The 13291-nt window shown below is 40.9% G+C and overlaps 1 protein-coding gene across 1 annotated transcript in view; it reads left to right on the forward strand.

Moving 5' to 3' along the window:
- Positions 1-13291, forward strand: part of arrdc1b (arrestin domain containing 1b) — a 35550-nt gene that overhangs the window by 17810 nt on the left and 4449 nt on the right. The window contains exons 2-6 of the mRNA XM_079365197.1: positions 147-257; positions 6660-6710; positions 11115-11269; positions 11353-11535; positions 12445-12621. Of these exons, the coding sequence (XP_079221323.1) occupies positions 147-257; positions 6660-6710; positions 11115-11269; positions 11353-11535; positions 12445-12621 (677 nt within the window). The remainder of the gene's footprint in view (positions 1-146; positions 258-6659; positions 6711-11114; positions 11270-11352; positions 11536-12444; positions 12622-13291) is intronic.

A 13291-nucleotide genomic window follows, 5' to 3' on the forward strand; every position in this document is an offset into this window, starting at 1 on the left:
TCAGTGTTCCCAAAAACAAAAGGCCAATAAAAGAAAACTTTGATGCAGCCATCCCAACACCGGCCATGTTGGATGCCAGCTAACGTAAAGGAATTCTTGTGTTCAGACAGTCCATTGACTCTGTTTTTCTCTCCTCTGTTTTGCAGCCATCAAGGTGAACTGCCAGGGCGCGTGCGGGATCTCCAACAAAGTGAACGACAACTCATGGACTCTGGAGGAGCAGTACTTCAACAGCACACTGTCTGTCGCTGACAAAGGTAAAGACATGAGAAGCTTGAAGCTTTTCTGCTTCTTAAACATGCAGTTGCATCTACGGAGTCCTTAACAGGCTTTAACTTCCAGGCTGAACAATCTCAAAGTAACAGTTCTAAAAGTGTTGACAATTTGTGAAGACAAATCAAAGCAAGCTGCCTTGAAGGGGTTTATTAAGACCATGTATGCATCAAATGAGAAAAATAAGATCCAATATGTTGTGATTCTTTTATTCACAGGGTACACATGGAACTCTGATATGCTTAAATCTAGGGCGTCATTAGCATCATTGTTCACCTTCCAGATGTTACTTGGTTTCTGATGCAGAAAGTTTTCACTTTTTCTACAATCACTAATTCAAACATTAAACTGTGAAAATCCTTTCTGTATTAACTGACTGCTGTGTATTTCTTTTCACATTTATTGGTTTTAAATGCATCAATCAAGATTCTCACTGTATGTAGAGGCCTACACATTGTGCAGGTTTGGTGCAAATTTACTAATAGGGATGCTTCAAGGCCACTGATATCCTTGATGGCTCAAATCTAGACTAACTGACTGAAGGTAAGAAAGCTCACATTTTATCTGTCAACAGGATGACTATGTATTGGTTTGCTGGTATGGCTAACATCAGGAGTGCTAGCACCGCCATCCTTCGCTCCTCCATCCATTTTAACGTCCACATGCCAGTGCTCGCTCCAGTGGATATTAAAGTTTAAACTGACATAGCCTACATACTTCTGGTGCTCACTAAGAGAGGATGGTGTTTAACATTTAGCCAACTAAACGTGCACTCCTATACTAAAGTGGTCTAATTTTACAGGCAGCAGCTGCTGTTTAAAAGACTTTCTGGACTTTTACCTTCCAGATAGTTTGTCTTGTACATTTTACTGAATAGGAACATAATGTTTCTAAGCAGAATTGTCGAACACTATAAAACTGATTTGTTCTAAAACAATAAAACACCACATCCCAAGCAACATGCGACTGTTATTCCTCTCCTATGAGAGGACGGAAGTGTCTGGCCTTTAATATCTCGGCCATAGAAATAAAGCATGAGGTGTCTGAAGCCTTTCACCAAATTTGGTTCATGGTAAACGTGCAGTAAGGTTTTATCTCCGAGTGGAGGTTTTTGCGGCCCTGTGGTTAAGAGCTAAAGCCTCAATCAGTCAGAGTAGCGGTCCCCTGCAGGGAGGGGATGTACCAGCCTCTCTGCACGCTGCCTCCCAGAGGCACACGGTCATTGGTGTCAGGCTGTGTCTGGTGAGAAGGTTGGACAAACACCACTGAGGGCAAGTTGAATGATTTTCCTCCCTGTCTCGTGGTACCATCTTGCTCTGCTGCATCGAAAGCTTACACAGCCTTTTGTTGTGAGCGTGATCTTCCATCTTTTGTGCGTGGCTGCCGATGCCGCCCACAGCCTGAAGGTGAAATGTGCTGTTCGTGCATGAAAACTGATGTACATGCAAATTACAAAGTTGAACTTAATGGCAATTGCTCAAGCATTTAATCCATGCTGGCCAAAATACCAAGAAGCAGTCTGATGTTTAACCCTCAGGAGTGCAGAGTATGTGCTTCACCTAAGGGATACATCAGACTTTTATTCTGCATGCATTAATACTGGGAACTGTATTTAATCAAGTTGTGCTTTTAAAAGAAGAATGTTGAAGTGCTAATGTGGTGTACCTGGGTTTTTATTTCATACAACTCTGACTATTTCTCCCTGCACGGACCAGGACCTTATCAAGCCGGTTCAGGAAGGGAAATGCGAGCTCTTTAGCAGCCAAACATTCCAGTACTTTAACCTGATAGGTGCTCACTACGGCTGCTGTTTGGTCGAATCCAAAGTGTTTTATTTGGTATTATTGTGTTACATGTCTCTCTCACCAGAGACACTGAGGGCTGTCTCATCTTACCTTCTCATAATGAATATATTGTTATTACTAGAACACAGTATGGTGTCATTTTACCCCAGTTTACATGAGGGTTAGTAGGACTATTGTCGGATAACATATCCGACGAGGAAGTGAAAACAAAGCTCCAAATGAGTGAGTTCTCAAACTTAGACTGAAAAAACAAGAACATCCAAAAACTTTGTGGAACATAATATAAGAAATGGAAAATAGACATCATGTCATAATATTTAACCAGATTTAAAATATAGTATATAAATATAGGAAAAGAGGCCTTGGAATGAGTATAAAATGTATTCACTGCACACGCACACGCACAGACAGGAGACTCCATAAGAGATATAAATAATTCATTACACATCCTCCCATGTGCTCCCCTTTATCTCCACCATTTTTCCATATCCCATTCTTCTCCGAAAATGGGCTGCTCTGCCCGAAGGGACGAGCTGCACTGGGAGTGTGAGACGAGGTGACAGAAGACCACCACACACACACACACACACACACACACACACACACACACATACACACACTAACACAAAGCAAGCGACGCTCACTCTGGCTGACTGATGATGTGGTATGCTACAGATGCTGGACGGTTGGTGGGGTGAGGAACAGTGATGTCAGCGTCGGCTCTTCATCCTGCCTCTTTTCTGTGTTAATGACCTTCAGGAAACGAGGATCTCCCTCCCCCGGCTGTAGTTTGATGGTGGTTACCCTGGAGACTTGGTGTACAAACTGACGGCTTTATATTTTGATCAGGCTGGAGACAGACTCACTCGCTTTATATGATACATTCATGAACTCAACTAAGATAGTTTGTCCTCACTTTAAAGGAAGGTCTTATATACTGTAGGTCGATCTTATCAGACGAGCTACAGCATGATTATTATTATTTATTTTTTTTTGGAAACTCTATTTTTGAAACTCTATGGGGCAATTAGCGCACGAAGCGTTCGACCACAGGAGCAGCGAACTGCATACACCCTGACAGAGCAGGGGGAGCAATTCAGGGTTAAGTGTCTTGCCCAAGGATATGGCTCGTAGGAGCTGGGGATCGAACCCTCGACCTTCCGGTTGAGAGACGATGACTCTGCCACTGCCGCCCCTAGGAAAGAAGTTAAGTACTGTTGTAGCAGCCATGATCCAACTGGAATGATTGCATTTCCAAGTTTCTCAGATGTTGTTCTGACTTTGGTGTGTTTATGAGCTGAAAGCTGTTCTGTGGCAACAACATGGACACTGCCAAGAAGAGGTTATATTTACTGCTGAGCTTTCAAACTGCATTTCTTTTTGTGTTTTTGTCTCAGACTTGTCTCAGACTTCTTGCTACATGTGGAAAAATGATTCAGACTACATTCTCTAATCTCAACTCTTGTTTGTAGACAGTCTTTAAATGATACAATCCTTATCCCATATTACATGTCACAATTCTTCTTCTGCTTCTCACCATAATGAAACAAGAAAAGTACAGAATCCCTCCAGCTCTTCTCAGCCCTGTTAGGTAGGGACCCCGATATTATTCACCGTGTGACTAAAGTGTCACTGACTGTTTACTTGCATACCATACCTTCCCATGAAGGTCCATATTCTGGTTAAGGCAATCTTCTAAAAAAGGTGTTTACATGCTCTGCAGAGCGTGAGCTGCTTGAATATTTCCATAATATATGTCCATGTTAATCAGCGTAGTAGCATAGTAGTATTAGCAGCGTCATGACAAAATGTCACCTAGAGGCGTAAAAAAAAGTAGAATATTCAGGAGCATATTCTGACTAACACGGTGATACAGCCACACTCCAGAGGTCTTATTTGGGTTTTTAATCATCGGAAATCAGTTTAATCGGGTTATGACAATTGGAATAATGTGTTGATATGACTCCTATACAATCAGAATATTGTCATTATTCCGATTTAATACAGGAATATGGTTACATGTAAACGTAGTCATTGTGTCCTAATCACGCACCATATTGAAAGGCTGATGTTCAATATAGTAATTCCAATTCATCTTTTTTGGCCATAAACATCTGTGCTAGTGTTTTTTTTATGTTTTTAATTAGGTGTATTTTCTCATATTAAAAAGAATGGCCAGTTAGGTTTTTTGTTTAAAGCTTAGCGTAGCTTGTTCTCCTGCTGTAACTTAGTGTTTCCTTCAGTCATTAGCACTGTATGATGGAGTGTCTTAATCATAGCTGAGATATCTTACATTAGCTCAAAGCTAGGATCAGGAGTCTCTCACAGCTGGCTCTATGTTATCTAAAACACTCCTCTTTCTTTTGTTATGATTTCAAAAGTGTTTTTCATTTGTGCTGAAGATAACTGTCTGTTTATGAACTGCCTGAATACCTGCACAGATGTGTTTAAGAGCGTGACTGCTTCCTCTCGCAGTTAACATAAAGCAAATGCGCACACACACACACACACACACACACACACACACACACACACACACACACACACACACACACACACACACACACACACACACACACACACACACACACACGGTCTGAGCACTTCCTCAGGAAACTGAGACCAACGGAAAAAAAATGTCGCTGTCATGAAGAATCTAATGGGCTGTCAGCTCTCCAGGGAATTACTAACCGGGCAGATTAAAGGTGTTTTTTATTTATTTTTATTTGAGCAGGTAATTAAACCATTCAAGATGAAGATCTCTTTCACAAGGGTGACCTGACCTGTCCAATAGGGCAGCAGCGCACGTCATAGTAAATATGAACAGAGAAGTGATCTCAGGCGTTCTGGATTAGATTGGTTTGAAGATGTTTGAGAACTCTGTGAGGTTGACTGACCTGCCTGTTAGAGGTCATTTTTCTGGCAAACCTGAAAGGAAAACAGTAAAATGAAACATCTTGGTGGAGTACTGTGTCATGTATCTGAACTTTACAGACAATACAGTCTATTCACCGCACAACATGTGAACACGTGACGTATAAGGGCTTTCATAACGTTCTTGCTAAATCTCAAATAACAACCCAAACCAAGTTTATATTTTGCTCAAAAACACCTCTCCATGCTTCAGAGCACTTCCTGTTAAGTCTTCAGGATGCCACTGATGTTTGTGAAAACACTGAGAGGTCTGCTTTCGTTTGCTCTGTGATGACTGATAACATCTGTGTGACTGCTCACAGTTATTGCCGCTCTTCAGGAGGTTTCCTCCTTTGCAGTGCAGCTCGGTTGAACTCCATCCTGATGTCTATAAATATATTGTCTTTTATTTATCCTTTTTTTTTACCTTCTTTTTCTCCTCAATCAGATTTTAAAAAATCCAGTCCCACAATGGATCCTACTAAGTATTGTATAGTGGGGTTGAGCTCAGTCAGTAGAGCGGGTTCCTTCTGTACAGTTTCTTGAAGTGTGTCACATTGTTCGCACGTTCTGATGTTACTGCTGAAGGTGCGTTTCATCTTGACGGCTTTAACTCTTCTTCTCAAGTCAACCAATCCAAAAGAATCCTTAACACTGAGATTCCCGTTGTAGATACTCTCTAGCTTCCCAAATGTATACACTATCATTCGACAGCTTAAAATGTTCCAGAACAAAATCCCCTTATTCAAAGTGCCCAGCTGCTTTTGTCATGTGGATCATGTATCTCTGACCACCATCTAAAGATTGTCATGCCACAGACAGAGGGTAGACAGGATTGTGTGTCTAGAGCCTGATATTTCCCCTGAGCTACAGAGCTTCATTGTTGTACAATAACGATTAAAGACACATCAGTGAAACAAGCGGCTGCCCTGAGACGCATCCCATCATTATCACAAACTCAGTAAAAAGACATTCTGTAAATACCCTGTAAATCACTTAATGAGCTTTATATTACAGCTCTAACAGTCGCTGAAAGATTCACTGTTTCCACCTGGTTGAGCTGTTCAAACTCAAAGCTAAAATAAACAGGTGTTTTAAGAGTTAATGATCCCTTTTTTAAAGTAAAGTTTACAGAAACTGAAATCACACAATGGGAAAGTCAGTGTTACTAGTTATGAGACGAAAGAAGGAGAAAAATCTCGAATATAAATGACAGACTTATCCATTCATGTGTTAGAGAAGTTTTTATGCAGGGACGCTGAGCCATAGGTGTAACAGGGAACAGGAATGCACTTAGTCTTGGGTCGATCGCTGCTGACCTCAATGGGCTTGTAAGTCATTGATTAACTTTCCTGTGAAACTTTGCCAGCTACACAATCAGTTTGTTCTTCTTTCTGACGCGGGTTCTTTGGTTTCAGTTCCCTTCAAAAGACTTCTCAGCTTAGCCGTCTGTCAACAGCAGAGTCTGTTTGTCTCAGAAACTCCATCCCACTGGGAAAGTAGGTGACCCCCCCTTCGGGCTTCACCTGGAAATCTGACTTTAACTTGTGAAGTCTGAATAAAAACCATAACACAAACCCTGAGAAGTTTTGTTATTTGGGCACCTTTTAAATGTACTTTGAATCCTCTTGGTCTGATGTGTTACTGATAAGTGTTCTTGGTTTACAGGATCTCTGACGGCAGGCGAACACAGTTTCCCTTTCCAGTTTCTCATTCCAGGTGAGTGTGGGATTAATCATTACATGCCTTCCACCCTTATCCCTCCACGTCAGGGGCCACACCCTCAGTTCCTGTAATAGTTTCCTAATGGGTCTCTTTTATCAGAGCATGCAGGTTTGATAACCTCTGATAACATGGAACTTTTCCTAGTGTGTGTACTTCCAAAGTGTTCAGCCCAAAGCGCTTTGTCTTCCACACAATGCAGATCTAATATGACAGTGGTGTGAAAGCTCATTGCATTGTTAATGTTTGAAAGATTTGTGAGGAACATGCCCCAATGTGATAATCAGTCATAATTACACTTCCTAAGTGGATTTTTTTTTTGAGGACTGAAATATCACGATGATGAGCTGAACATACGAGGACCTGTGAGCACACAGTGCAGCGTCTGTCTGGCATCTTCCCCTCTGTGAGGCGTGGGCTGGAGCGCAGGAGGGGGTGTGGGGTTATTTTTAGTTCCCTCTCCGGTTGTGCAGTCACTGTTTAATTGGTCTTCATGCCCCCATGCTTCGCCCTCCCCTCCCATCAGACCCTCAGAATGCAGAGCATCAGCACAGGGCATGTTAACTATCATGTAGCGATAAGGAGCTCAATGTAGGATCTTATGACTCCTACTGCCCCCTGCTGGTGAAGCAAATAGGCTGAAATGCTCTTTAAAATCATTTGCAGCAGCGTTTGAAGTCTTTTGGTTGATTGAGCTAAATCAGTTTGTAATAAAGGATTTTATGGCACATCAAGTTTTGAATGTCCGCTTCAAAACAAAAACAAACATCAGTGATAAAGAATCCTGATTATTTGCTATTTGATAAAAATGTAATGAAAAATACCAGAGAGGCAGTGATTGGTGAAAACAGGGCTGATACAAATGAACTAACTGCATGATGATGTATTGAAATTGTTGCTCGTATGTCTTCTTGACACTGACCTTTCCCAGAGACGCTGTAAGACTCCAAAAGTGCCAACATTTTCTTTCACATCTGACCGTGATAACAAATCACAGCTCGGCCAGAAGGGGATCTGCTTTAAAAAAAAACAACCTCCATCTCTGAATCAGCTGATCGGGCAGATGAAGGCAGATACCAACATTCAGCAGATGCATCAGTGCATCCCTAAAAACTGAATTAGAGAATCCTGCAATTGTACTGAATCTTTGTAAACTTCAGATTAAACTCCAAATATCCACCTCACTCGTTAATTAACAGGAAATAAACAGAGCCCCAAAGGCAAAACTCGCCTCCTATCATGTGGAATCTGCAAGAAATGTGATCAGAACTGAATCATTTAGATAAACCAGAAATACTGGAGAGTTCGTTCTACGACGAGTGTTTACTCTCACAGGTGTTTCTGAGAAGTGTCGATTCAACTTCATGGATTTCTTTTGGCCTGTAGCACTTTAATGTGGCTGCATTAGCTGTAGCTTACTTTAAAAGTAACTGAGAGGATATAATTGTCTAAAGGAATCGAAAGTGCATCAAGTGGAAAAAGCTAAACAAATTAGCAGGTAGTTGAGCAGCTGTGTAATGTTAGCTTGTTTTCAGTTATAAGGTTTTATTTTCCATGATGGCAGAGAACATTTCTATCTAACATTGTAGAATAAGTTAATATAACCTTGACTGTATTGGCAGAATAAAGAAGTTTGACAAGGGAAGGGGGAGGATTTAGGATTGATAGCACTGTGGGTCATCCTGCTGATGCTGCTTGTGATCCGACACAGAGTCTTGGGTAATATCATTGTTTTTGTGTTAATGAGTTCCAAAGGGAAATACTAAAATCTTTCCTCTGTACAAGCAGAGCTCATTTAGGATTTGAGTCATCAGCTGTTGTTGTGGCCCGATCATTTTCCACTGAGGGAACAAAGCAATACAGAGAGAAGAGGAAGGAGTAGGCTGAGATGAAGCACAGGGACACTTGAAGGGGAAAACTAGGGTTGCATGACATGGTGTGTGGCCTCATTCCAAAGAGACACGAGATATTAGTCCAGGAAGCATCGAGAACACAGATGATAACGATGTGATGCATTCATTGAGCACTTCACTAACGAGAATGCTGTAGTTCACAAGCACCTGCATCAGTGTTTCATAAATACAAACAGAATAAAACTGAACAAGCAGTGAGCAGATGGTTATCAATGTATAAGAAAGATAAACAAATATAAATAAATGAATAAGTTGTCTAGCTCTCTGCTGATTTTCTGAAACGAGCCTGTCAACCGTGATACATTTCAAAACATCAGTGCTGAGCTGGGACTGGGGTTTGGGACTTGGGGTGGGTGGGTGGGTGGGGGGGGGGGGGGGTGTTACTGGCTGCTTTGCTCGGATCAGGGAGAATACTGTGAGACAAGTTATGTGTGAAATATCTGATGCTTCAGCTAACAAGACAGAAATCACACCATGTGTTACCTTTAAACAAGTTTCCCCTCACAACCCATTTAGTTCAGTGACTGGCAGATCAAATGTTGTCTCCCTCTTCTGTCTGGGTTTGAAGAAGTGGATGGATATATTGCAGTGTCACTTGTCAGTCACAGTAATACCCTGAAGCAAATCCTGCTTTAACGTCCTATTTAATTAAATGGGGAACCAAAAAAGAAGAATCTCTATTTATAGATTACAAATAAAGATCTGGATTCTGTATCTGGGGGTTTGAAGTACATTCTACAAGTCAATGAACAATCACTTATCAGTAGGCTTTGGAGTATGCAGGAAAAAAACAAACAGTTGTTATGGAAACTCAAAAGCTGGCAGATCGTTATCCACTCTCACAACACATCAGCTCCCAGTGGTAGTAATCTGAAAATGAATTATTAATCTCTATTAACAGATCTGCATTAAAGTGCAGCTGACAGTCAAAATATAAATCAACTTAGACTTCAGCAACAAATCTGCTTGATGCCGTGTCATGAAAGCCAATCAGCATTTAGAGTCCCTGACTGTACGTGAAATGCATCAGATTGACAGATCCAACCTCGACTCAGAAAACACACATTTTGAAAGTCGTTTTCTGCACATCTTCATTACAGACTTATCAAAGCTTGTGTTTTTACATTTTGAAAGACTTCCTGATGTTCATATTTCAGAAAAGCTTAAGACCTTTAAAACTTCAGCGCAATTATTGAAAAATTAGCATCCTTTCCCAGAGACATATCTCATCTGTCAGATGAGGACAGATGGTGATTGCATACATTAATAGTAACTGTTCTTCTTTTTTCACCCAGCAGAGCCCCCCCCTGCTGGCCACTTAAAAAAAAGCAGGTTTAGGCAAACTGCTCGTCTTAACCTTTAGGTGTCATCAGAGGAAAGAAATATCTGTGAATCAGCAGATTTATTTAGATGAACTTTACTGCATGATTGTAAAATAAATGTATCAAAAGAGTACTTACTATGATTCTAGATGCAAATGTCAATGATATAATAATGGTCAAAAAAGATCTTAGCATCTTAGATCTAAGCTTCAAAGAACAAGGGAGACAACAGAATCCTGGGCAGCCATTTTCAGCTCAGTCTGATGTCCAGTGTAGGTCAGCTTGCTGTTTTAGTCTATCTGCAGCTTGTTGTTTTGTTTTATTTTTTTTTGCTACAAAGCTGTCTGCAACCAAACAACCAGCTGCCACCTCTTGTGGTTAATTCATATTGACAGCAGCAGCAGACCCGTCCTGTTGCAGCAGCACGCCTTGCTGACGTCTGAGTCAAGATCAGGAGAAAAGGGGACACATTAGAAAAAAAGAGGGCTCTTCATTTATTTTGACTTCACATGAATCACTTTGTCTTACTTCCTGTTAGGGCTGCACCATGTTTGCACTGTTGTGCTTTTAGTCAATCTTTCCCTCTTTTCTGGCTTTGAACGTCTCTCTCTCTCCTTCTGTCCATCTGGCTGCTTCCTCCCCAAATAGTTATTTTTATCTCGCTCTGCTTAAATTTCCTCCCCTACAGCCCTTTTATCTGCCTGTTTCCTTGTCTTCTCTGCCCTTTCCTTTGGTCACAAAAATAATCAGTGTCCTTCAGTTCAGGATGAGAAGTGCAGGAATCCGTGTGTATGGCTCCTTAATCGTCGTCCTTTCTGAAAGTAATGTCAGATCACATTTAATTTCAGCCTTTTTATTTAGCTTTATTAGCTTTGCATAACTGACACATCATTGTCAATGTCTAATTGTCAGTTGACTGAGCTACTGGTGAAGGAATACAAATATGCACACACGTGTAACAATGTGAATCTATGTTGGTTGCTTAAATAAAAGTTTATTTATTAATATGGGTTATTAGGCTTCATGTACACTTTTTACCTTTTGATCAAACATTTAAGTTCATGGCTGTCAGAAGTTCATTCATTTACTCTGAATGTCAGTGACTATCTTCAGTATCAGAGACATGTCTGTTTTGTCTCCCTGTCTCTGTCCTTCCTTCCCTGCAGTCGCCGCCCCGACTTCCTTTGAAGGCCCCTTTGGTAAGATTGTTTACCGTGTGAGGGCCGCCATTGACACGCCTCGATTCTCTAAGGACTACAAAGCCCAGAGGCCCTTCTACCTACTCAATCTGCTCAACCTCAATGAGGTTCCTGACATTGAGGTCAGTGTTTTTTTCTGTGTAAACGTGGGTTACCCTACCCTAACCCTCAGCTAATGATGCACCAACACACTCTGTCTCTGCAGCATTTGAGTTACGCTGTGACCACTAAGAAGTTCAGCTACCTTCTGGTGAAGACGGGGACGCTGATGTTGAAAGCTCACAGCGACCTCAAGGGTTACATCCCCGGACAGGTCATCAAGTTAGCCACTGAGATCCACAACAAGTCTGGGAAGGATACCGGATGTGTACTGGCCAGTCTCATACAGGTAAACCATTAAACAGGATAAGAAAACGTGTGTTTGGACAACAGCAAAGCAAAAGAGGAGGGGAGGGTCAATGCATCATAGTATCGCAATGTTTTTAGTGCCAATATTATATCTTTTTTTTACAGGTATTAATATTTTTATTATATCAATAGCAAATGTGCCTTTTTAATAAAATTTTAATTAATGCTGAAGGGGTTGCCCAATTCACTTTGAAAAAGTTGCATTGTTAAAGATTACTGCACTTGTTCAGTCACCCATACATGTTTACTTTCAGTGAATGTCGATTGGACTGACACACTTACAGTTCACATTGTGTATTCACATTGTGATCTTTATATACATTTGGGGATCTGTATGTGTATTTTCAAATAGTTTTGCAAAAAATAATAGCTCCATAAATATGTTGTTTAAAAAAGTTAAATCACAATATATGGTATTGCAATTCTCAGCATATCGCAAAATGTTTTAATCCTGTAATAAATTGAATCATGACTCTTAGTCTATATCTACTGGAGGTCTCTTTGGGATTTGGGGGTTTGTAATACTAAAGGAAAAAAGAACCTAAATAAAACAAGATAACAGTGATTAAACACTTGACTACACCTCTTTATCCACAGATGTGTTGTCATCATATTTGCCTTACACCAGATGTCATTTTCATAAGCAGGGTCAGTTTGCAAAGCTCTCTCTAAAACTTCTGTTTTATTCTACAGGGCACTTACGTTTTAGAGTCGTTGTAATCCAAGACCTTAAACATAACAATCCCTCCAATGTAGCTCCTGTAAAATCTCCCTATACCTCGAGATAACTGAAATGGAGGTTTTCTTGATCCATTTCAAACACTCATCTTTAAACAATCAATAAGTTGGCAAAGTGGTTGTTGTCACTACGAACTTTATATTCACACAGAAAGTGACCTATAAGAACAAGCGGCCTGTGTTTGACCTGCGGACCATCGCTGAGGTGGAGGGGGCCGGAGTGAAAGCAGGAAAACATGCAGAGTGGAGGGAGCAGATTATCGTCCCTCCTCTTCCTCAGTCAGTGCTGGCCGGCTGCAGCCTCATAGATATCGACTATTTCATTCAGGTGAGTGAGTGTTCTATTTGGTATTTAAATACAGGAACATTTCTGAGACATATTTATCACCTTAGTTTCTGCAGTTCTGTCTGTTCACTGTTTCAACTCTGTTTTTGTTTCGTCTCTGCTCATGCCCCGCCTACTTTGTGCATTATTTAAAGCAGGGGTGTCCAAAGTGCGGCCCAGGGGCCATTTGTGGCCCTTGAGTGGATTGTTTGTGGCCCTTGACTTCGTTCGAAGAATTAGAAGATTTTGGCCCGAGGCCTCATCAGATGGCATATTTCGTTCTTTTTTTCTTTTTCAGGTTAGCGAGGGAGACCTATAAAAGCCTGACTATTCTTTCCAAAAAAAATTAACGCAACAGTTTCCCACTGCAATTAGTTATTGTGTATTTACATTATTTTTTGAAGAGGTCAAAATACAAAAAGTTCCTTCCAATATTTAAGAAAAAAAAACAAAAAACCTGTGGCCCGTGTGCGATTCTAACGCGACAATTTTGGCCCGCAAGAAAAAAAGTTTGGACACCACTGATTTAAAGGATTAATATTTAACTGTGACATGCAGCGTTTAAATTGGTAATGCAGTCCAAATTCAAAACACTGGAGAGCTGTCTCCCCCTGCCCCCTTCTCCCTAGATTCGATAAGCTGGTGGGCTACCATATTGTGGACAATGAAGCTT

The sequence above is a fragment of the Symphodus melops genome, assembly GCF_947650265.1.
Source record: "Symphodus melops genome assembly, chromosome: 16".
In the NCBI taxonomy this organism is placed as follows: Eukaryota; Metazoa; Chordata; class Actinopteri; order Labriformes; family Labridae; genus Symphodus; species Symphodus melops.